Source organism: Rana temporaria, chromosome 6, assembly GCF_905171775.1.
Source record: "Rana temporaria chromosome 6, aRanTem1.1, whole genome shotgun sequence".
In the NCBI taxonomy this organism is placed as follows: Eukaryota; Metazoa; Chordata; class Amphibia; order Anura; family Ranidae; genus Rana; species Rana temporaria.
This window is the reverse complement of record NC_053494.1, coordinates 67,072,079-67,097,591: the sequence shown is the minus strand read 5'-3', so window position 1 is coordinate 67,097,591 and position 25,513 is coordinate 67,072,079. Positions and strand designations below refer to the sequence as shown.

Genomic DNA, 25,513 nt, shown 5'->3' with positions numbered 1-25,513 from the left:
TATATATATACATACACATACACATACACATACACATACACATACACATACACATACACATACACATACACATACACACACACACACACATACACATACACACACACACACACACACACACACACACACACACACACACACACACACACACACACACACACACACACACATACACATACACATACACATATACACACAAAAACAGGTAATGAAAACTTTTGGTTGAAAAAAAAAAAAATATGGGCTAACTTTACTGTTACGCCCAAAAGCGCCTGAAAAAAAATCGGCTTAACATATCGGCCCAAAAAAATCGGCATCATAAATCGGCTATCGGCCGCCGTGATTTCTAAATATCGGTATCGGCCAGAGAAAAACCCATATCGGTCTACCTCTATTTACTATGCCTTTTTGGGTCGATTTCTTCTTACACAATAATTTAATGATTATTTAACCGGCGGCGGCCGGCGGTGAGGCATTGGGCCTCAGCTTGCTTCTTGGGTCGACATTTGGTCGTCCTAGGGAGTAGGTACCTAGCCCTTTTATATGGGCTGTTCTAAGGTCATGTGTTTGAGGGGGGGGGAGGATATACTCTCCCTTCATTCTGGGTCATGGTTTGACCTTCTGTTATCCTACAGTTTACTATATTTATGTTTTTATTTCTTCATCTTCTACTTTTATACCTTTTTTTCTTTCTCTCCTACCTTATTTACCATGTCAGCCTACCTGCCAATTAGTGGTTTTACTGGATTGTGTACACAGCCATCGTTATGCAACCCGTCTATGGTACTGATCACGACTCATGGCTGGTTCAAATAACCCTTTTACACCCCTTCGTGTTTCACACAACACTCAGGGGTTGAATTCTCCAATTTAAAGGCAAAAGGCTCTACAAGTCCCTTCGTGTCGATGTGGTTTTCCTACAAGAGACACCCTTCCCAAAACGGTACGCCCCCTCTTTTTTTTGCATGCACATTTTCCGGTGTTTTACCTGTCTAAAGCAGAAAATAAGACTAAAGGGGTAGCCGTCTTTTTTTTCTAAATTCTGCAATTTTGACTTGATTAAGGAATACGCGGTCCCGGAGGGTAGATTTGTCTTGGTAAAGGGAACCCTGGAAGGAAATCTGTGTATACTTTTGTCTCCTATTATGCACCTAATAGGGGACAAAAGGGATTCTTTTATCAAATGTTTGTTCTCCAACCTTTTATGGAGGGTATCATCATTATGGGTGGAGATTCCAACTAAGCCTTTGATTCGGGATTAGATAAATCTAAACATAATGCTAAAATGATTAGACCAACTAAAGCTAGTACACAGGTGGCGCGTATGCTTCACCAATCTAGTTTGACTGATATATGGAGGGAATTGAATCCTAAAACTAAAGATTTCACTCACTTTTCTAATCCCCCCCCCCCCCACCAATCATATTCACGAATGGACCATATATTGCTTTCCAATCGTCACGTCCCTTCAGCTATAAAATCTACTATTGTGGATGTCTCTTGGTCGGACCATTCTATGGTTCTGTTATCTTTAAGAAAAGGGAATTCTACCCAAAGAGTGTATCATTGGACACTTAACCAGTCAATTTTAAAGGATCCTGTTTTAGTAGCAGAAATCGAACAAGCTATAAGAATATTTTGATTTTAATGATACAGAAGAAATGTCCCCAGAAACTTTATGGGATGAATTTATTTTTTTATACAGTAGCTCAAGCTCTGTCAGATTGGATGGAGTGTCTGAACAGCAGTTCAAGTCTTGCCACCAATTCTCAATTGGATGTAGGACTTCCACTGACTGGGCCATTCTAACACATGAATATCCTTTTTAATCTAAAACATTCCATTGTAGCTCTGACTGTATGTTTAGGGTCTTTGCCCTGCTGGAAGGTGAAACTTTGCTCCAGTCAAGTCTTTTGTAGACTAACAGGTCCCCCCCTAAGATTGCTCTGTATTTGGCTTCATCCATCTTCCCATCAATTCTGATCGGCTTTCCTTTCCACCAGTGTTTTTTTTTTTTTTTTTTTTTTTTTTGCTTTTAGGCCAAAAAATTTAATTTTGGTCTCATCTGACCAGAGCACCTTCTTCCACACTTTGCTGTGTCCCCCCCAAAAGGGGCGTGAAGGGTACTTTGTGTCTTTCAACAATGGCTTTCTTCTGTCCCCCATTAGTGCAAGACTAATGGGGGACAGATTCTCCCACCTGAGCTGTGGATCTCTGCAACTCCCCCAAAGTTACCAAATTCCTCTTGGCTGCTTCTCTAATTTAATGCTCTTCTTGCTCGGCCCGTCGGTTTAGATGAGAGGGGTAGAGAAAGGAAGCACCACCTAAGTGCAGTATTAAAGAGGTTCTTTTAATGACTCATTACACAACACACTTACAAGAAGCTAAGGAAAGAAGGCTCATCTGTAACATCCTGTAGTCTTCGTCCCGGATCCATGGACTGCTTAGAAGTGAAGATGGCAGAATGTGTGGAGTATATGTCTATCTCTGCAATAGGCAAACATTAAATGTTGATCCAATTTCTTTTCACATGTTTCTTGCAAAAATAACATTGTACAATCTTGACTGACTGGCTTTTCTAAATGCAGGAGAAGTATGAAGAGCAACATGCAGAAAGCTACCTGCACATCTCTACACTTGAAAATGAGTTTTCGCAAACTAGAGCGATCAAAGATCAACTACAGAAATATATCCGAGAACTGGAACAATCTAATGATGACTTGGAAAGGGCAAAGAGGTGTGTATCCTTCTTTCTTATTTTTTGTTTAATTTTTTATTTTTTGCCCTTGTTTTCAGACACTGTTTTGAAAGTGAATCTGTCAGGTAAATAAAATCTACACAAAGCTGTCCCTGCAAAACAAGAATGTGAATGTTTTATAGTGTGGCACAGTCTCTTTATATATGTACAAAAAGATTAACAGTTGCTACTATATCCACTCTGGCATAAATAACCAACAATAAAGTCCATGATAACTTGTGTGAAGATTTATGATCAAAGTGTTATTCGTGAGAACCAAATATATATAATTTTAGTGTCTGTGTTTTAAACACTCTCTAAATATATCCAGTGTCCATTCGATATAGATGGTCCACTCCACCATTATAGAATCTCCTTCCCATGCATTTAAATATTACTTGCTAATACATTGCAATAGCCCACCATTAGTGTAATACCGCTCTTGCCTTAAGTGGACCCAATGTTTATCAGGTTTATTTCTTACTTGTTTTTATTGGAATAATCCACCCTCCTAAGACGTCTGATTCGATTTATCTATGGCCAACATGGAAACTGATGGACTGGCATACATTTATGCTCTTGGGTATAAATGCGTGTGTTTTTTTTTTTTTATTTTTTTTTTTTAGTTTTGTATGATTGTATACTGACCCAGTGTTTGCTTAAACAGAGCTACTATCTTATCACTGGAGGACTTTGAGCAGCGTTTGAATCAAGCAATTGAGAGAAATGCATTCCTTGAAAGTGAGCTAGATGAGAAGGAAAATGATCTAGAATGCATCCAGAGGTTGAAAGATGAAACCAGAGGTGAGGCAAATGGTGCTTCTTGACTTGCCACCTAGCATCTGTAATATACCTGGACTCAAAGTGAAGATTTGCTTTTATAGTAATAGCAGTACAGTGAAAATGTATACCTTTATGTCTTGACTTTACTACTGAAAAATGGCAGTGCACTTCCTCTGCCCTGAATGTCATAGCCAATGGCTTCATTGTGCAATTGTTTAGGGCCATCAACCTCTGACTTCTAGTTTTTTAAGGCTTTGGTAATATTGCTACTGTATGCAGTGCATCTTCTGCTTCTCTCTGTGGATCTGTACTGTTGATCATTCAGATCGCCGTTTATTAGAGGTTGTAAACCTCCCTGTGTAATTTGTACTGTAAATCTCTGCGCGGTTTAGAAAATATTTGCTGTGTATTGTGCCAGTGTCGTAACGTTTTCTTCAGGAGTGTGTTCTGTGACCCGCGGCTCTGGACAATCAGTCAGTTAACTGCTCCGGAAGGAATATGGGCAAAGAGGGATGTGGGCTTTGTGTGAAGGTAAGTAGCGCATTATGCCTTTACTTTGCAGAGAAGAAAAACCGATCAGGGTTTACTTCCTCTAAGGGGCAGCGTTGATAATGAAGCAAAACCCTGCCTCTACCAAGATTGCTGCATCCACATAGACGGTGCATAATAAGCAAGGTATATTGGTAAAGGAGGTGAGGGGAGTCAGCTGGTGGGGGTTAACAGGCAATTTTTTTTTTTCCCCTGAGAACATTGATTCCAAGTGGGAACTATGAATGTTCAACTTTTGAACCTTCCTAGTTTTCAGTTCCTGCTTTAAAAAAAAAAAAAAAAAAACTTCTTAGGGATTAGAAACCAGTCAAATGGCAAGTTGGTGATCACAGATGTTTTGCATGTAAACAAACCACCTTGGTTGCTGTTGGTCATAATTTTTTACACTGGAACTTTGTAACTCTCAGATTTGTTCCTGATAATGTTTCAACAAGCCAAACATGGTGATCCTCAGGTTTTTGCCACAAATACAGGCTTGCCAACCTACCTTCTTACCAACCCTTCTATGCCGCCTATACTTGGCCGCTGTCTTGTGTGAATGGGTGGTATGAGTTGGACCCAAAGCAGTATGTCAGAGGGATTCTGCAACATTTTAAATGGTTTGCGTCAGCTATGGCGTAACCTCTGACTCCTTCCCCCCTGGGCCAAAGATTTTGTTGCATCCCCTTTTTGCAATTGCCTGCTCTGTGTATATTTTCTCACTTGTAGGCAGTTTCTTGGCACTGTCCAAGGCGCATGCTCTCCTACAGACCAGGCACACTTTGGGTGTAAAACGCAGGACAGCTGCACCCATTCTGCTCCAATGCAACATGTCATTCTTCCTCGGGGGATCCCCTCACCCTCATGATGGAGGTGGTTGGGCACAAGGCCAGAGGATTGCTCTAAACGCTGCTTCTGGCACTTTGGACCCCACGCCTCCCTTTTCTAACAGGGAAATGCTCCGTCTCCATGGCAAATGTGTCTTCACTGATGGGGTCCACAGGACACTTGTCCATGAGAGTTTTTTTTTTTACTGACAGATGAGGTGTAGGAAAATAAATGATGTGGAAAGTTAATCTTTGGAGTCTAGAAACCCCTCCTGGGACAATGGGCAGTGGTCCTTCTCCCTAGCTACCGTGTGGACCAGTTACACTCCTATTTTAAGTTGGAGTCATCTCCCACCTTCTGGACCTAAAGTCACCAGTATGGGATCTTTTAAGTCCTAAGGACCTGCTAGCTTCTTTCAGTTCACCCACTAGTACAGGGTGTTCCATGGACAAATATAAGGGCACATCTTAAGAGCTTTTCTCGGCAGTACCCAGTTGAGTCTCCCCACAAAATTGAGGTGTTTCAGTAGGGGATCTGGCTATTTTCTGCCTCAGAAAATCCCTGATGGTTCTGGTTGAGCATGCCCCACTCTTCAAAGACCCAGTGAACAAGAAGTTGGAGACCCTCCTAAAAAGCTTCTTGCTCTTTCAAGCTCGGCTTTGCAAGCACAAGTGGTTTATATGGCTGTTTGCCAGACCCAAGTAGGTAATCTGGCTGCAGAACTGGTCTGGAAAAGATTCCATGTGTAATGCAAAAAATATGCAGTACTAGGAATATGCCACCCAGGAAACCATATACACCTACCAGATTTTATCACCACCTAGAAAAATGTATGAATAAAATTCACCTCAAACATATAATAAAATGCACAGAGAATTGCAAATGTAGCTCATGAAGCAGGTATCTAGCAAGCGGACATCTCTATGTGGATCACCAAAAAGCACTGGTTTGAAAAAAATAGCTCTATAAATACCTTCCTAAGGGCCGTTTCCCCACCCATAGCATCAAAAAAGCCTGCCTAGCTTGAGCCAAGAGCTGCTATGTTTGGAGAAGAGGTGGGGTCTGCTGGTGATCTTTGGGAGGTATATTTTTAGAGGCATTATTTGTAAGCTTGTTCTCGTTTGGTAATTCCTGCTTCACGTGTATGGAGATGTTCGGTGCTGAATATATGCTTCATGAACTTGGTTTTGCAATCCCATTTTTACTACCCATCAATTTGGGCCCCCTTTGATCTCCTGGATTGGTAGTTTTTTAAATACTGTTTCCAAGGGTGGGGGCATGAGGCTACCATTGACATGGCTGGACGTATCTGAGGAAAGCTCTGCCAGCCGTCCATGGAATCTGCATTAATCCTGCGTCTTAACGGCTCTCGCTACTCTAACTGCTCTCCTTTTGCGGAAAAGTTTTTTCCCTATTGTGGGGTCACCGGTACAATAGACTCTCAGCCATTCACTAAAATGAGAGGAAAAGCGATACAACGTTGAGGTTTCTTTACTGGTAAGAATGTGGAATTCTCTTCCACAAGCAGTAGTTTCAGCAGGGAGCATAGATGTCAAACTATTAGGCACATAAACTGCAACCATACAGGGTTATACAATGTAATATTGACATAAGTGTACTAGCACTTTTTTATTCAACCTTACTATGTAACCAGCCAAGATATTGGGTGGTATACTTCTCAGATTTTTTTTTCTATTACCTACATTGACTCAAGAGCAGGGAGAGGAACTAGATACCAATATCAAAGGATGAAGTCAATGAGGCAGTGGCGTCTATGGCTAGTGGGAAGGCTTCGGGTCCTGATGGCCTTTGTAGGTTTGTTGTAGATACCTGGATGCTCTTGCCCCTCTCCTAAGACAAGTTTTATTGTACAGCATTTCGGGAGGGTTGACTCCCATCTATGAACTCTGCCACAGTGGTCCTTATACCTAAACCTGATAAGGACCCAGTTGATTGTGCATCCCATTTCTTTAATGAATATAGACTACAAAATACTAGTGACGATCTTGACCAGGCGCCTTATTGCAGTAATGCTTGGCACAATTCATCCAGACCAACTGGCTTCATGCCAGGGAAGTCCACACCCATTAATATTTGTAAGATGCAAATGATTGCTTGGTTTAAGAGATTTCTGCCTGAGTCTTGTGCGCTGGCTTCACCGGATACGGCAAAAGCCTTTGATTCAATTGGGTGAATGCCTTTTCCTTGTGGCTGCATTATGCTCTTCGTACCAAAGCAAAAAAAGAAGTTCAAAACGTTGGTCTATTCTCTAGAGTCCCCACCTCCTAATCTCTCTTGGACAATGGTCTTTTTATCTCTATCTATACAGATCCGCAGGGGTGCCCTCTGTCTCCTCTGCTGTTTGCTGTGGCTTGTGAGACCTTGGCACTGACATTTCATCAGTCTCTTCTTGAAGGGTATCCCTATGGGTGACAGAATAGATCTATAGGATGATATGCAGATGATCTTATCTTGTATATGGAAGATACCTCTGCCTCACTAGAACAGCAATGCACATAATTGATTTTGAGGCCGAAGTCAATTGGCAGAAATCTGCACTGATGCCCTTTTCATCACAGGTCCTTTCCTCTGGAGATGCACTATGGGGTTGATTTTCCAAAATTTGGACTGTGCAAAAATCTGGTGCAGCTCTGCATAGAAACCAGTTGCCTTTCATTTTTTTCACAGCTACTCCAGATTGAGTGCACCGGTATTGGTAAATCTTCCCCTATGTCCTTCTAAAGTAGTGTCCTCATTTAAAAACTTGGGAATCATAACATCTCCCTCAGATGCATTTTTAAGGCAAATTTAAACCCCTTACTAGGGGATGGTTACTCTAAATGACATTCATGATGACAATGTATTGGCTTCTTTTTGTTGGCTTACAGAGGAAGTATGGCTTTTCTGACTGAACACTGACAGGGGTGCAGGTGTCTCGACCATAGGACTTGCATCAACTCCATCTCCATTTATCTGTTACGACCGGTGGGGCTCTGCTGGTGGTCCGCAATAAATGGCAACAACTTATCCCTGATTTATCTGACTAGGACTGGGAGGAAGCATGATCATCCAATTTTATCTCTGGCTTTTAATAAATTCATCCACCTTTTTGTTACATCGGTCATATCTGACCCCAGTTCGATTGGACGCAATGCACTGGATACCTACCCCTAACATGCACTAGATGTAATTGCCCAAGTGCAGACTTCACACATGTTATGTGGGTTTGCCCTGTCATGGCATGGTACTGGCAGCAGGTGAGGGAAATATTGACTGCATTTTTGTAAATTCCTGTTCCATGGACCCCACTGGTGTGTTAACTGGGGCTCCTGAACGAGAAGCTGTGGCCGAGACATATTGGGACCATGTTGATGGGGAAACGCTGTTTTGGCTCCTAAAGCTGTGGCACTTAAAGCGGAGGCTCTTTACGGCGCCTGCGCACAGACTAGGAGCTGACTGCGCAGGTGCCGTATATAGCTGAGTCCTATTTTGGCTATTTTCGGAACGTGTGATGCGCCATAGCCGCACGTCAATCATCTACGCCTCTTCATAGGAATGCCTATTCTCTGCGGGAGGAAGAAAATGAACAATTAAACGGTAAGTACGAAAAAAAACAGCATATTGTAGCTAACACAAGTATGCAGGATGGGATGGTATAGAATTGTTTTATGGTGAACCTCCGCTTTAAGTGGATTCAGCCCACCCCTCCATCTATACATGGCTTTGGTTGGCTACATCGGGTGTTGCTTTATGAAAAACTTTATTTTTGAACACCGCGGTTGCCCAGCTAATTGTAGTGTTTGGGATGCACAGTGTTCTTCAGATCTCTCTGTAACAAACAATTGAGACCATCATTGGGGGTATTGAGTAGCCCCGTAATCAATCGTTTTGGGGTTTTATGTTATTAACCATGTATATCGGGAATGGTTTGAAAGGGAATGCTGTTTGATTGCAATTATGCAAAATATATTTCTGCACTGTAAATGTACCTCATTGTTCTGTGCTCCATGAGGTTTTTTCTTTTTTTTTTTTTTTTTTTTTTTTGTATAAGTGTTCTAACCTTCTAAATTGGCAGAATAATTGCGATCGTTTGACATTTGCTGAATCCAATTTTTCTTGGTTAAGAACTCGGACAGCGTTCATTGTGCTTTGACGTTGGATCTGCCCCCCGCTTCTCTTTTTTTCTTTTTTTTTTCTTTTTTTTTTTTTAGTAAAGAACTTGCCAAAAACTGTTTTACGTGTGATCTGGAGAGGTGCCCTTTCGCAAAACATGATTTAGTACTTTTGTGGCAAAACCCTTATTGGCAATCAAGAAGTCAGACGCTGCTTGTAGCTGGCCACCAGGTTTGCAAACATCTCGGTAGGGATTTTGTCACACTTTGCAGACCCTCCAAGTCACTAAGGTTTCAAGGCTAACATTTAGTAACTCCAACCTTCCGCTCTCCATGTTTTTCTGTGGGATAAGGTCTGGAGACCTGGCTAGGCCACTCCAGGACCTTTTTTTTTTTTTTTTAATGTGCTGCTTCTTGAGCCACTCCTTTTGTTGCCTTGGCCGTGTGTTTTGGGTCATTGTCATACCCATCCATGACTCCTTTTCAATGCCCTGGCTGAGGAAGGAGGTTCTCTCCCAATATTTGACAGTACATGCCCCGTCCATCGTCCCTTTTGTTTTTTGATGCGGCATAGTTATTCTGTCCCCTTAGCAGAAAAACACCCTGCTTCTGAGAAATCCTCACCTCCTGTTCTTCTGTCTGTAACTCCACACAGTAATGTGAGGTTTTCTCCCTGGTGTGGAGTGCTCACCCCCTCCATTGAGGGGGTGAGCAGGAGAGTCAGGACGCCCTCTAACACACAGCTCTTTTCTCTATCTGCAATTTAGAGCGTCCTGACTCCTGCTCGCCCCCTCAAGGGAGGGGGTGAGCACGACACTCCACACCAGGAAGAAAGCCTCGTATTTCTGTGTTGAGTTGGACAGAAGAATAGGAGGTGAGGATTTCTCACGAGATGAGGACATTTTTAAAAGCAAAATCAAAGGATGAGCTAAGTGGAGGAGGACTGCACTAAGGTAAAGGAAGCTATTTAGGATTTTTTTTTTTTTTTAAACCTTTTACAACCCCTTTAATATCAAATGGCTTGATTTTGGTCTTATCTGACCACAACACTTTCACCCAGTTATCCTCAATGTTCATTTAGCAAACTTCAGACAGGCTTCTCTGTACTTTTTTTTTTTTTTTTTTTTTTTTTTTTTTGGGTGACTGTAGTCCCATCTGCCTTGAGATCATTGACAAGATTCTCCTTTGTTCTGGGCTGATTCTTCACCGTTCTCTTGATCATTGGAAACTGTGAGGTCTTGCATTGAGCCCCACACTGCGGGTGATTGACTGTTATTTTGTGTTTCTTCCATTTGCAAATGGTTGCACCAACTGTTGTCACCCTCATACAAAGCTGCTTGACGATGGTCTTGTAGGCCATTCTAGCTACAGTCTTGTCCCTGACATTCTTGTACAGCTCTTTGGACTTAACCATGGTAGAGATTGGAATCTGCTTCTGTGTACAGGTCTTTTTTTTTTTTTATACAGGTAACAAGCTGAGATTAGGAGCACTCCTAATCTTAGCTTGTTGCCTGTATAGAAAACGCCAGGAAGCCTGAAATCTTGCTGATAGGGGATCAATTTTTTTATCCACACCTTTTTTAAAATGCAAATCCATTTATAACTTACCTAAAATATCCAGAATTTTTTTTTTTTTTTTTTTTTTTTTTCCACTGTTAAAATAAACCTACCAATAAAGTTTAGACTTCTTTTTTTTTTTTTTTGTCTTTTTTTTTTTTTTGTCAGTGGGCAAATGCAAAATCAGCAGGGGATCGAATGCTTTTTTATTTTTTTTTTCCTCCATGTAATGCAAGGAATGCATTAACGTGAAGTTTTTAGGCTTTCTAACCACTTTAAGCACCATAGGCATATTGAAAGCGAAGATCCTGATCCCTGAGGACTTTGATGGCTTCAACAGTAAATGGGTCAAAGCCAACGACCATGAAACAGGATGTTGGATTGGCCCCTCAAGTCAGAAGGTCAGGTTTGGTATGGGCCCACGGAGTGTCAGGAGGAGGAAAATGTCCCAGTACCAAAACGGTATAAACGCACCTTACCTCTGCAGCTAATGGCTTTGCAGGTTTGAGATGGATGACATCCTGGTGATCTTGGTTCTGCCAAAATGACCCAGAAGCTTTTGGTACTTTAATCATTTTCCTCCTGAGACACAATTTGTGGGCACATACCAAACCTGACCCTCTGACTTTAGGGGCCAGTCTAAAATCCTGTTTTATGGTCATTGGCTTTGACCTTTTTTACGGTTGAAGCCTTCAAAGCCCTCAGGGATCAGGATCTTTCCGACTTCATTGTTCTATACTGCTTAAAGTGTCTAGAAAATCTAAACTTTTTTTTTTTTTTTTCCACTTTAATGCATTCCTTGCATTGGGTTAAAAAAATGTGTAGGTAGTAGGCGCTGACTGGCCAGGCTGCAGTGGTGTCACTCCTGTGTGTGTGCCACTGTTCACGGCGCAGGGCTTAAACTGCACAGGTGGTTGTTCCTTCAGAGTGCAGGCGCCAGTGATTTCACTGGCTGCATGTAATGTAAATATCTCGTAAACGGTGCACGTTTTCAGATGTTTACACTGCCTATAGGTAAGCCTTATTATAGGCCAGGGATATGCAATTAGCGGACCTCCAGCTGTTGCAGAACTACAAGTCCCATGAGGCATAGCAAGACTGACAGCCACAAGCATGACACCCAGAGGCATGATGGAACTTGTAGTTTTGCAACAGCTGGAGGTCCGCTAATTGCATATCCCTGTTATAGGCTTACCTATAAGTCAGTAAAGGAAGATTACGTTTTTAATACGGTGGAAGGGTGCGTAAGGTCAGGACAGTTTACTGGGGTGCTTTCTCCTGTTTAAAATTACATTTAGGCCCCTTTCACATGTGCGGACTGTATGTCCGCTTATTCATCCATCTGTTTGCGGATGAAAAGACATACATTGGTCCCTATGTGATTGCGGTTGTCAGCAGACACCCGTAATCGCCCGCCTCCGCAAAGATCCGATTTTTGCGGACGGAAGAAAACCCTTTTTTTTTTTTTTTCTTTTTCTTCCGTCTGCGGAACGGATGAACACGGTCCATGTTCATCTGATCCCCGGGGATATACGGAGCGGGGATACACGGAGCGATCCCCGCTGAGCTTACGGACACACGGAGGCTGATCATTACTGATCCGCCCTGTGTGAAGGGGCCCTTAAGCATCCTACACCCCTACCTTTTTGAGTTGTTCTGTATTTTATTTTTGCTTGTGGTCTGCCTACGGTCACTCCTTGTGTGGGTGATGTTTTGTTATTAAAATAAAGCAAACAAATCAAAACCAAAGATCCAAGGCCTACTCTGTCTTCCAAGGGACTGAATTTACTAGTGCCCTACAGCATGTCCAGGGCTTTGTATATGTAGTGGGTGTGCGGGCTAGTTTGCCTTGGAAGCTAACTCCTTATGTGTTTTAAGTACATTGTTGGTAGTTGGGCCTGTGGTGTCAGTGAACAGAAGGAGTGACATAAGGGTCTTTCCTCGGCTCTCCTGCCTGGACTCGTAGCACCAATCTGAGTAGAGGTAACTAATCTGGTACAGATTGCCATATTGTCATTTTATTGTTGATGAAGTGTTTGCCTCTGCTTTTGGAGTTATTTGCAGGTTTTAAATCCCCTGAGAGCAGTCTAAATATAGTATTGAGCTGTATTGCTCTTAATTTTTTTTTTTTTTTTTTCTCTCCAGTTGATTTTTGTGCGTATAGTCTGTTAATGTCACTTTTCCACAGAATTTTTTTGTTTTATCATAACATGTTTCCCATTTGGTCATTGCACTGGTGCCAGGTGTGCCAAGAGGGGCTGAGGCTGTTCTTAGGGTTAAGAGGCAGAGTACAAAAACCAAACCTACTTAAAGCTGAGTTCCACCGAATATATATATATTTTTTTTTAAGTCCGCAGCTACAAATACTGCAGATGCTGAGTTTTTATATTGGGACACTTGCCTGTCCAGGGCACTGGTAATGTCCTCACCCGAAGACTTTGTCCCTCTGCTCCTGGGTGCAGGTGCTGGCATTTTCGCTAAGTGATTTAGGAACTAAAGCCTTGCGGCTTCACAGCCTGGTTCCCTACTGCGCATGCACAAGTTGTGCTGCACGACCTCACTGGTCAATGCTATCTTCTGAAGTGTGTGTGTGTGTGTGTGTGTGTGTGTGTGTGTGTGTGTGTGTGTGCGCGCCTGCCTCCTAGACTGTGGACAGCCGGGGAGGGGGGGGGGGTGGCGTAGGGGCCAGATATGGTGCAGATCGCCACAGAATCTGCCGTCATTTATCGCAGGAAGTGGGAGCAAATGCCTATACCATAAAAGTTCTCATTTTGGTTGGAACTCCGCTTCAATCGGCTCCTCCGGGCGTAGTGCTACATTAATTTTTTTTTTTTTTTTTTTGGGGGGGTTTAGCAGAAGGGGTATAATAATATTTGTTTTTGTATAAGTCTTTGGAACAAATTCAATTTTTTTTTATTCTGCTCATTCCAGCTTTAGCTCGCTCTTTTGTATTTTTGCAGACTGGCTAGTTTTTAGCTAATGGTGTTTTTGTCCCTCAACTGAGTTTGGCTTTGTGACCACCGTCATATTTCCCCCGTGCAAAGGACTTGTGGGGGCGGGGGGTTGTTTTAAACTCTGGCATGAACCTTTCTATTGACTGCATGACACGGCCTCTCGTGTTTTGCTTGTTAACATTATTTCCGATACTTGTATATCACCAACATTGTACACAGAACTTTTACATAGATATTGTACATTCACATCAGTACCTGCCCTCAAGGAGCTTACAATCTCTAAGGTCCCTAACTCATATTCATACATGCTAAAGCACATTTTAGACAGGAGCCAAATAACCTACATTGCCTTGCGAAAGTATTCGGGCCCCCTTGAGCTTTGCAACCTTTTGCTAATTTCAGGCTTCAAACATAAAGCTATAAAACTGTAACTTTAAGAATCAACAAGTAGGACACAATCATGAAGTGGAACGAAATTTATTGGGTATTTCAAACTTTTTTTTTACAAATAAAAAAACTGAAAAATTGGGCGTGCAAAATTATTCAGCCCCCTTTACTTTCAGTGCAGCAAACTCTCTCCAGAAGTTCAGTGAGGATCTCTGAATGATCCAATGTTGACCTAAATGACTGATGATAAATAGAATCCACCTGTGTGTAATCAAGTCTCTGTATAAATGCACCTGCACTGTGATAGTCTCAGAGGTCTGTTTAAAGCACTGAGAGCATCATGAAGAACAAGGAACACACCAGGCAGGTCCGACATACTGTTGTGGAGAAGTTTAAAGCCGAATTTGAATACAAAAAGATTTCCTAAGCTTTAAACATCCCAAGGAGCACTGTGCAAGCGATAATATTGAAATGGAAGGAGTATTAGACCACTGCAAATCTACGAAGACCTGGCCATCCCTCTAAACTTTCAGCTCATACAAGACGACTGATCAGAGATGCAGCCAAGATGCCCATGATCACTCTGGATGAACTGCAGAGATCTACAGCTGAGGTGGGAGACTCTGTCCATAGGACAACAATCAGTCGTATACTGCACAAATCTGGCCTTTATGGAAGAGTGGCAAGAAGAAAGCCATTTCTTAAAGATATCCATAAAAAGTGTTTAAAGTTTGCCACAAGCCACCTGGGAGACACACCAAACATGTGGAAGAAGGTGCTCTGGTCAGATGTAACCAAAATCGAACTTTTTGGCAACAATGCAAAACGTTATGTTTTTCGTAAAAGCAACACAGCTCATCACCCTGAACACACCATCCCCACTGTCAAACATGGTGGTGGCAGCATCATGGTTTGGGCCTGCTTTTCTTCAGCAGGGACAGGGAAGATGGTTAAAATTGATGGGAAGATGGATGGAGCCAAATATAGGACCATTCTGGAAGAAACCCTGATGCAGTTTGCAAAAGACCTGAGACTGGGACGAAGATTTGTTTTCCAACAAGACAATGATCCAAAACGTAAAGCAAAATCTACAATGGAATGGTTCACTAATAAACATATCCAGGTGTTAGAATGGCCAAGTCAAAGTCCAGACCTGAATCCAATCGAGAATCTGTGGAAAGAACTGAAAACTGCTGTTCACAAACGCTCTCCATCCAACCTCACTGAGCTTGAGCTGTTTTGCAAGGAGGAATGGGCAAAAGTCAGTCTCTCGATGTGCAAAACTGATAGACATATACCCCAAGCGACTTGCAGCTGTAATCGCAGCAAAAGGTGGCGCTACAAAGTATTAACTTAAGGGGGCTGAATAAGTTTGCACGCCCAATTTTTCAGTTTTTTATTTGTTAAACTTTGAAATATCTAATAAATTTCGTTCCACTTCATGATTGTGTCCCACTTGTCGATTCTTCAAAAAAAATTTGTTTTTGTATCTTTATGGTTTGAAGCCTGAAATGTGGCAAAAGGTCGCAAAGTTCAAGGGGGCCGAATACTTTCGCAAGGCACTGTACCTCCCAAGTTTTAGGAGTGTGGGAGGAAACTGGAGAGACCAGGCACACAGGCAGGTGGTGCCATAGTTGGAATTTGAATGGACAGCCCTAGTGCTGCCAGGTAAAAGGGCTAACTGCTAGTACTTTGCCACTGTACAGACGGTCCCTGGGTTACAAACAAGATAGTCTGAAGGTGTGCGGTCTGTGCCCCTGTTCAGAAGATTTCACCTCACTTTCTGTCCCAATGACAATTGGATTTTGGGTTGTTGTGGAAATGAATCTTGGTGATGGAAATGGCATCAGTGGAGATAAACACCCCCCCCCCCCCCCCAATAACAGGAGTGAATTTCCCTTCCTAGGGGTGGATTTTCTGTTGTCTCCATGCATTTGTAAGTAGGGGTCGTTTGAAAGTCAGATGTTTTTTCCCAATAAACAAAGTTAAAGTGCTAACCACTTAGCCATTGTGCTCCACACTTATAAATGCCTAATAGGATACCAAAAAAAAGCATTGAAATCGCATCCCTTTAAAAACACTACTCCACCAGTCTTTACATCAATCAAATACGGTATATACCTGTATTGGTACTACCCTCAACCACTCCTCTATCCAGCTATGGTGTTCCGAGAAGAGCAGTAATTATTTCTTCTGGAATATAATAATGATCAAGAGAAGGATGGTACTGAACAAGTCTGCTTCCTCAGAAGTATAGGGCATAATTTATCATAATGCTTAAACGTAGACAATGGTGGGATACCACTATCTAATATACATTTTTAAATCGTGCATATACATGGTTAAATTGTGAATGTCACTTGCATAACTCTGTAGTGTAATCAATTTTTATTATCTTTTTAAAAATGTAGACTTGAGGCAAGAGCTAGCAGTGCAAGAAAAGCTGAAACCTTTTGTAAATGGGAGCCCAGTAACTGAATGCACTGACACAGCTGTCCAGGCATCTATAGCTGAACCATCAACACCTTTGGGTCAGAAAGTATCATTCTCTAGACAAAACTCACCAGTGCAATTCAGAGCAAGTAAGTAAACAAAATATTGAATGATAAGGTGACTACTATAAATTTTTTTGTTTTTTTTATTTCGGTTGTGTTGGTCATACTTGGTCTATTCATCTCACTAAATGATCAACGATCCACCATACTTTATTTGAATAATCCCTTTTTTCTTCATCTGACTTTTTAAATCGTATGGTTTTTATCACAAGGAGGGGGGAGAACTTCCCAACGCCAAATGCAGACGCCCTGTATCACCCCTGTGCTCGCAGAACTTTCACCTCCAATCCTCGTTGGCTAAGCATGTACAAATTATCCTCCAGGAATGCTTGTCCTCAATTTCCTCTGTCCACTGATGACCCTGAGTTTCTAATTTCCTTCACACGGCATGTATTCTAAATAAATTGCATTCATACCTTCCTCTTTTATATACCGTGTTTCAGGATTGTGATATTATTCATTCACTGAATACCATTTAAAGCTCAAAGTTGGAACGTTCAGATGTGAACAGGGACCATCTTTTTACAACTGAGGCTTACTGCAGAAAAACGCCCAAAAACTAGGTGTGAATGGAGCCTTAAAGGGGTTGTAAAGGTTAATTTTTTATTTTCTAAATGAGTTCCTTGAAGCTAGTGCATTGTTGGTTCACTTACCCTTTCTTATCGCTTTCCCTTCGAAATGTTTTTTTTTCTTTGTCTGAATTTCTCGCTTCCTGTTCCTCCTCAGTAAGCTTGCCCCCATCATCCGAGCAGTTCAGGCTGGGGGCTGTATTACAGCCTCTCTCTCCGCTGGGATGTATTCCCAAGGGAGGGGGCGAGCACGCCGACTAGCCCCCAGCCAGAACTGCTCGGATGATGGGGGGGGGGGGGGGGGGCAGTAACAACTGGGGTTACACTATGAAAATATATTATCTCTAACCTGATCTCCCAGCCAGCCATTATTTTTCCAATGCAGTAACTTGATAAATGGATATAATTTTTTGTTATCAATAAGACTTAAGATGGATCCCCAATCCTGTGTACATTTACAGGATTTTATTTTCAGCAAATTCTTCAATGTTTGTCCTCCCCTACTATTAACAAAGTGCCGTGTGTGTGTGTGTGTGTGTGTACATACATTTTTTTTTTTTGAGGATCCATTTAAAATGGCAGGCTGCCTCACACACGCACACACTTGAAGGTTTTGTACAGTGTACAACAATGGAGCAACAGATGTTGTTGGCCCTTCTGGAAGCTCACATTAGAGAACTGGAGAAGCAAATTGCAACTCTGGGCAGAACTGACAACCTTATAAGGGGTCCTCTAGCTAGTGGGATTAATGTGGAGGGGTAAGTCAGGATTATTGGGTAGGAAGATGGGTTAATACAGTTGGATGGAGTGGTAGGGGCTCACAGAAAAGGAAGGCCAGCCGTGGGTTTGAGCACCCTAACAGATTCGCCAAGTTGACCATGTGGGGGTATCAAGCTCAGAGGTGGCAGCCCTAGATGTCACTGCTCCCCCTAACAGAGTAGCCCATCTAATAGGGGTTACAAGAAAAACAAATTGAAGCCTAGTGTATTACCAGAGATAACTTAACTTAATTTTTTTTTTTGTGTGTGTAAAAAAGTAATGGGGTATGAATACTTTTTCAATGCACTGTAAGCCACATCTAAATTCATAAAACATGTCATGTCAATCATTTGGGATCTTTCTCCTACATTGAATTTGCTGCTTATATTCCAGGTTTGGATGATGGGTACAGTGGGACACCATTGACACCATCTGCAAGAATATCTGCACTAAACATAGTTGGGGATCTTCTTAGGAAAGTTGGGGTAAGTTTTTTTTGTTATACATATGCGTTATGCTAGTTTTTGTGTGGGTGGTGGTGGTGTGTGTGTGTTTTTTTTTTTTTTTTCCCTTGTGAAAAACTTCTCTTTATCTGCTAAGATCCGTGCTGAAAGTTCCTTGATGTGCAAAAATGCTTTGTCCTCTGTAAGACTATTAAAAAAAAGTGATCTCTTCTGTTTGTGCAGGCCTTGGAATCTAAACTAGCCTCTTGCAGAAATTTTATATATGAACCGTCTCCCAGCAAACCGGTGGCTCCCTTGATGGCTCGAGTTCACACGCTTAGGGAAAGCAATGAAAACTGTCTCGGCATGTCTCCAGGTGAAAAGAGGTAAATCTAAAACTGGTTTTATTATCTGTTTTCCTATGGCTATTTGCTCTGAGGAATGGTACCTGGTCCCCGCACTGAACAATGCAGGGATGGCTATTTAAGATTGCACTGAACCCTATGTTGGGAATCCCTGTACAATGACGTGAGGCCTGGTGGACCAGTAGGATGCTGTCCAAGGCAGTGATTTCTCCTTCACCCCCACCTAGGAAATCTCATACCTGAAGGTCCTTTTAAGTAAAGCCTGCCATGATGGGTGAGAATTGGACCCTTAAGTGGGTCCTGCGGCTGGACAGGTGAATGCCCTGCATTAGTCCTGTTTTACACCCTAGCCTTCTGGTGCAGTGGGACTAAAAGGAACTCCAGGACTATTGGTCACAGCAGAGCATCACCAGTAACTTTTTCTTGTAGGATTACAGGTTTTGGTAAACCATCCCTGTGGGTCTGTGCTTTGTAGAACTATTGGTTGCAGCAAGTTTTCCGGGGGCCATGCACGTACACATACGTTTCCTTGTGGGGGGGTGGTGGCGCACTGGCATATTTTAGGAGTAATCTACTAGGGTAACCTACAAACTAGTATGTTTTGTCACAGTACTCCCTCACTCTGACTGGGACTGCTGTGTTCAGACAGGGTTTTGATTTTATATAGGTCGCAGGCAGATGGCAAAAAGAAGGGGATTTAAAGAGTGAGGAGTCACAAATATCTTTGTTGGGTAGGAAGAAACCAGAACGTAGCCCCCCCCCCCCCCCCCCCCTGTGCAACATAACACTTGTACCTGATAGGTGGAGGGAGTCCACTGTTCCCTCTGTTGCCTTTCAGTACCATCCTCCAGCTCCTTTTTGTAACATGGGATTTTTTATCTGTTTTATCTATAGCAGCAACTTTCCAGAATACTTATTGGAGAAGAAAGGGAAACCAGTTCTGTTCTGAGGTTCTTGAGGTGTAGAGCTCATCTCCGACCCAAAAGGTCTTAGTTTTTCCCCCTTCCCAAGTTTTTTTTCTCCAAAGGTCTCTGGCTTGGATTATGGCAGGCGCCACTAGATCCCCACTCCTTTCCTATGTATCCTGAACATGTTTTTGGTATGCGGACCAGGCTCACCCTAGGAGGGGGTTTGGTTCACTCAGGTTGAAGTGACCCCACTCTCCATGAGATATTCTTACTGAGTGCCTTTGGTATATCTAGCTGCTTTTTGTCTCGGTAAGAACCCAGTGGTCAATGTCCAGGATTTGAAAGGGTTAGTTTACCTCTACTAAAAATTTCCTTTGCAGATGAGACCCCTGTAGATCAAAAACTGGAGCTTTGACCGAAATTGAATAATGCTCCTGCCTATAGGTGTAGGCAATTTACATACCTCATGAAGTCTGACTACAAAACTTTTAGGATGTTTCTAAGAAATGCCCACTGGTACTTTTTTTTGCATCCACAATCGGAGGAGTAAGCTCTTCAGTGCTGAGCTCAGAGCTAATGCAGGGGAAAGTACATCCAAGGTGTTTTTGAAAGGACGCTTATTTATGTGATGGTAACAGCCAGCAATGCTGCAGAAATGGGAAGTGAGCCCAGCCTGAGTGGTTGGCAGATAAAAGCCGCCTCAGTTCGATTTAATCCAGGCCACATCCCCAGCATATTTGCCCCCCCCCCCCCCCCCTGACCATGGTGACCAAATGTCGCGCGCCCCCCCTAGTGGCTGAAATGCAAAATCACGTTATTACGTGATTTTGCGCAGCAGAGCCAACCTGCCCCTGTAAAACTTCGGTGGCAGTCGGCAAGCGGTTAAAGTGGTAGTAAACTCTGTACTATCACTTGGGGCTTACCCATAAGTGCTGTGAAATATCTACTAAACTTGCCCAGTTTAGGAGATATTCAAGGTGAATACAGCCGATGGCCTGACAGTGCCGGACCTTCAGAACCTGTGCTGAACCTGTGTGCAGGGAGCCAAAGCCCACAAACTCGAAGACAGATGGGGGAACATGTCCGCTTTCTCAGCGATGACATTACAGCACTGGAGGGCTTTGTTTCAAGGTGAGTATTTCATGCGCGATGCATACGTGTGTTTTGAACTTTGGCCGTCTACAACTGCTTTAACCATACAGGACATTTTTCATTTGAACTATACCTGTAAGGATGCTTTGCGCAAACATCTGCTTAATTTGCTTTGATGGGTGGTAGCTTTGCAGCTGGAGATTTCAGCTATAGGCGTCTTCCAAAGTCTCAAGGTCTGAGCTCACTGCATCATGAAAGAGGGACCCTTCTAGTGGAGACTGAATCAAGCCGAAACCTGGAAGATTTTTTTATTTTTTTGGGCCCTCACCTCCGTCTAGGCAAGTCTGGATAATCTTTTGGTCTAGGGAACTTGGTCACTGCAGGATATCATTGTCCATTACCATCCATGGAGCTTAGGGCAGTTAATCTTGAAGGGTTTTCCTCTAAGGGTCCAGTCGGACAACGCCACGTTGGTGGCATTCATAAATCATTTAGAAGCCACCAGATGTGTGGCCCAGGAGGAACTTCATATTCCCAGACTGTCCATCATGCATATTCCAGGTGAGAAATTGACTAGGCAGTTTTACTTGACTGTCTTATTTTTTTTTTTTTTTTTTTTTTTAACATTGGTGACCTGTGCAAAAAGTGCCAAAGTCATGGTAAAAGTGACTTTCTGCCTGAAAACTAAACACACTCGTGCGAATGCAGCCTTGCAGTCACTGGCTTCAATGGCATGGCTGTTGAAGCCAGAGCCTTAAGAGGCAGCAAAGTCTTAATTTCTACTTTTCTGAAGTTTAGGAAGGTGACTTTTTTTTTTAGATTTACCACAGTATTTGGCAGAATTCTGTTTCTTTGTGTTAGGACCTTGGCTTATGTTTTATTGTTAAAGGATAGCTACACGGTCATGGCTACACAGGTCATTGCGAAATCTTTAAAAAAAATTGTGAGGTATGCTGAGGCTGGATATGTTTTGCCCTCTTGAAAATTCTTGCCAGCCTTCCCACCTAAAAGTCTAATAGGGAAAGTTGAGGCAGTGTGAGTTCCTAGTCTCCCACCTGATTTCCTCCCAATCTTCTTTTTTTTTTTTCTTTTTTTTTTACCCTTTCTCTTTTAAAACTGTTTTCGTTTTTCCTTACACTGAATTGTTAGGTTTTTAGTTGATGAGTATACTTGATCGATCTAGCATGTCTGTTATATGAAAATATTCTTGGCATCCGTTCTAATTGACTTGCGTACTTAAAATGTAACAGTTGGACGTTTTTCCATATCTAGCTTTTTAGTTCATCTGTTGAATTTTTTTTTCTCTGATCGTGTTCCAGGGTAGCATCTGGGAGGCCCTTTTCTCTGTTTCAGAAACACAATTTTACACCATTTATAAAAAGTTAGTCATATTTGTGCCTGTTGAAAAAGTGGGGCCTAAGGTTGGGACTTTTGATTGCGACAGTAGCTAGCATGCCTCCATCCCCGATAAGTTGAAAAGAACAACTAAGGGTGGGTCTTTAACCAGTTAACAACCGCTCTATAGACTAAATACGTCTACAAGGCGGTTGCTTAACTCTGGGAGGACGTCCTCCGGACCCGGCGGAGCAAGGTAAATCGCCGCTGATAGCGGCGGTTTACCGCGTGATCGCTCCGTCCAATGACTGAGCGATCACTTGTAAACAAACTGGCGTCATGTGATGACGCCAGTTCCTCCCTCCCCTCTCTGTACCGAACGGTACAGTGTGAGAGAGGGGAGGGGGGAGAGCGGAAGCAGCAGGAGTGAAGATTGAAATAATAAAGTTAACGTGCAAGTTGAAACATGCGGCGGCATATTCAAGACGGACGTGAGTAAAAGTCCTGTGCCTGTTTTTCCTCTGTACCCACAGGAGCTGCACCAGTTTATTGTCAGTCCCTGTGCTAGTTGCAAGGGACTCCCTGGCCAACCACCCCTCCCATGAGGTCCCCGGGGACCTGGGCAGCAACAATGGCAAGGACCGGCTGGCATTTGAGCCTGAGGTTTCATCCCCAGGTTTCTGCAACCACCCCCATCATATGAGCCTGTGCTATTCGTTTTTTTGCCTCCCCAGTGCAGGAACCAAGCACCTCCCACTGGGGGGGGGTTAGAGCAGCAAAGTGGCGGTGGTACCAGGAACGCCAAGCACCTTCTGGCTTTTACGAAAAAAACGTACAAAAATAGGGAGTTCAAAAAGGGAAATCGTCCCCAGTTCTTGTTTTTTTTGCAGAAAGGGGCAGACAAAAACCTTTTCCATACCGCAAAAGAAGTGGCCTTCTCCCTTATTTGACATCAGATTGGCAGAAGACCCACTTGTAAAAAGGTTCCTTCTCCCTAAGGTCTAGACCAATAAAACAGAGCAAGTCCCAGTATGGGACCTTTCCATGTTTCTTAGACTTTCTCTCAGCCCCATTCAAACCATTGGAGGAATGTTCAGATAAATACTGTACCTTACTTTAAAGTGGAGTTCTGCCTGGGGGAAAAAAATAAGTCGGCAGCTACAAATTACTACAGCTGTTGACTTTTTTAATAGAGGGACTCTTGTCTGTCCAGGGAGCCTGTGATGTCCTCACCCAAAGCCGTCCATCTAAAAGCCCGGACATCGTGTAGTTCGCCAGTGAGGCGATCTATGCCTGGAAGTGGGAGCGGATACCTGGATAGACCAAATGTGGCACTGGGGGGGGGGGGTCATTTCAGTGGAAGTTCCTTCTCTGGATGCAACTCCGCTTTAAGGATGCTACCCCTAGTGGCCGTGGTATCAGCCAGGAAAGTAAGCAAAATACAGGTGCTATTAATGATGGAACCCCTACTGTTCAATTCGGCTAGATAAAAATTCTCTTTCCTGATCCAGCTTTCTTGCCTAAAGTCTTCAACTGTTCACAAAACCTGTATTATGATTCCCTCCCTTCCAAAGTGGAAGTCTTCCAGGGTAGCACTTGTTGCCATCCTAATTGTCAGTCATACCTGTATGCCTCAGTATTAAAGTGTAGACAGACCAAATCCTCATCTAGGCATTTGGGTTACCTGGGGATCTAACTTTTTAGAATGGTGGACAATAGGGCTCCTCCCACCTTTTAAACAGGAAACGCATCTCTCAGATGCTTCCCTGGATAACTTCTCAAAGTTACCAGATGGCTAAATGTTTTCCATATCTAGCTATTTAGTTCATCTTTTGAATTTCCTAAACTGCAAATTGTCAAAGGTGAACAAGAATTCATTTGTTTACTATACAGTAAAATGTGACCTGTAACCAGATTATTGTGGGGTGTGGCTTTTTTTTTTTTTTTTTTTTTTTTTTTTTGCATTTTAATTTTCTAAATTAAAGGTGGGGACAAATTAATCCTTTCAAAAGGTAAATGTGAACTATGGGGTTGATTTTACTGAAGGAACTTGGCGCTAAAAGTGCAGCTGCTTTAAATCTGAGGGGAGGATCTGAAATTCGGGGAAGCTCTGCTGATTTTATCATTTAATCATGTACGAGCAAAATTGTATTTTCCTTGCATGTCCCTCTCAGATCTATAGCAACTACACTTCTAAGTGCACTTGTAGTGCAAAGTGGATTTGCCTTTAGTAAGTAAACCGCTATATGTATGCCAAATGTCATATGATGCATTTTGATTTTTGATTTTAATGTTTTATGTTCTTTATTTACAGGCTCAAAAAAAGACTGGATTTTGTGGGATCAGTGTCCCAGAACATTCCTCTGCAAGGGATGCACTCTCCTCAGGGTGTAGTCAAGATGATACTGTAGGAAATCGAGCGCCATGAACATTACGCTTCATATTGGAAAACCACTAAAATCAAGAAGTTAAAGTTCATGTACATTTTTATAATAGTGGATTACTCTAATGACCACTTATTTCAAGAAGCCTTCATTGTGGAGTTCATGTTTTGTAATCCTTTCATCCTACTAAATTGGAGGTTTTTAAAGATGGGTGTAATGTATGACTCCAAAAGAGGATTGACGTATGTGCACACGGCAAATGGGAATCTTCGACGTTTAACACCCAAGTTGGAGGACTCTAATCTGTGGAATCTAGTCTAAATTTGGCCTTTTGGTGCTCTGCATTGACATACTAGTTGAAGCTGATTTCTTATTGGTTACCAAAAGTTACTGCTCTTTCACTTTTACGTCTAGTTCTGTAAACTGTCCCAAACATATTTTTAATACCTTTGCTTCCCAGTCTGTTCCTCCATTACCCCTAGAGGTTCCTGTTGTGTTTTTTTTTTTTTCTCTCTCAAAACTTTGTTATAGGAACACCTTTATATTGGTCAATGGTACTTATGAAATCATGCAGGTATAGTGGGCTCTGAAAAGGAAACGTTGGCATGTCATGGTACTCCTTTAGGTTAACTCATATTGTTAAAGGGCAAGTTTTTTTATTTATTTTTTCAGATGCACAGTGGTCCTACTGCCCAACTGGCACTTTTTACAATGAAAGGCTGTGCCAAGCATGGCACAATGAAGGTTTTCAGGACAGGGCTGAAAACAAATCTGTATCACTGCTGGGTACACTGAGTGGGTTGTTTTGGTGGTAGTGAGGGACACGGGGGGTTATTTACGAAAGGCAAATCCACTTTGCACTTGTAGTGCAGTCTCTCTAGATCTGATGGGAAGATCTGAAATTATGGGAAGCTCTGCTGATTTTTATCATCCGCTCATGTGCAGGCTAAATTTTTTTTTTTTTTTTTTCCCTTGCGTGTCCCCCTTAGATATACAGCGACTGCACTCTCAAGTGCACTTGCAGTACAAAGTGGATTTGCCTTTCGTAAATAACCCCCACTGTATAATTGTATAGCGGTCCTATAAAAAATGTTATCCACAAACTGTTTTGTGGGTAGGCATACTGTACAAAGATCCTTTTTTTTTTTTTTTTTTTTTTTTGGGCAGCCAGTGTTTTTTATAGTCCAGTACACACTGCTGCTTTGAACACCTCTATT

At 42.4% G+C, this 25,513-nt stretch overlaps 1 protein-coding gene across 1 annotated transcript in view; it reads left to right on the top strand.

Moving 5' to 3' along the window:
* The window catches only part of NDE1 (nudE neurodevelopment protein 1), a 90,021-nt gene extending 65,273 nt beyond the window's left edge, over positions 1-24,748 (top strand). The window contains exons 4-9 of the mRNA XM_040356920.1: positions 2,589-2,737; positions 3,405-3,541; positions 16,298-16,468; positions 18,163-18,254; positions 18,456-18,598; positions 24,227-24,748. Coding sequence (XP_040212854.1) covers positions 2,589-2,737; positions 3,405-3,541; positions 16,298-16,468; positions 18,163-18,254; positions 18,456-18,598; positions 24,227-24,323 — 789 coding nt within the window. The 3' untranslated portion in view covers positions 24,324-24,748. The remainder of the gene's footprint in view (positions 1-2,588; positions 2,738-3,404; positions 3,542-16,297; positions 16,469-18,162; positions 18,255-18,455; positions 18,599-24,226) is intronic.
* The last annotated feature ends 765 nt before the right edge of the window (positions 24,749-25,513 follow it).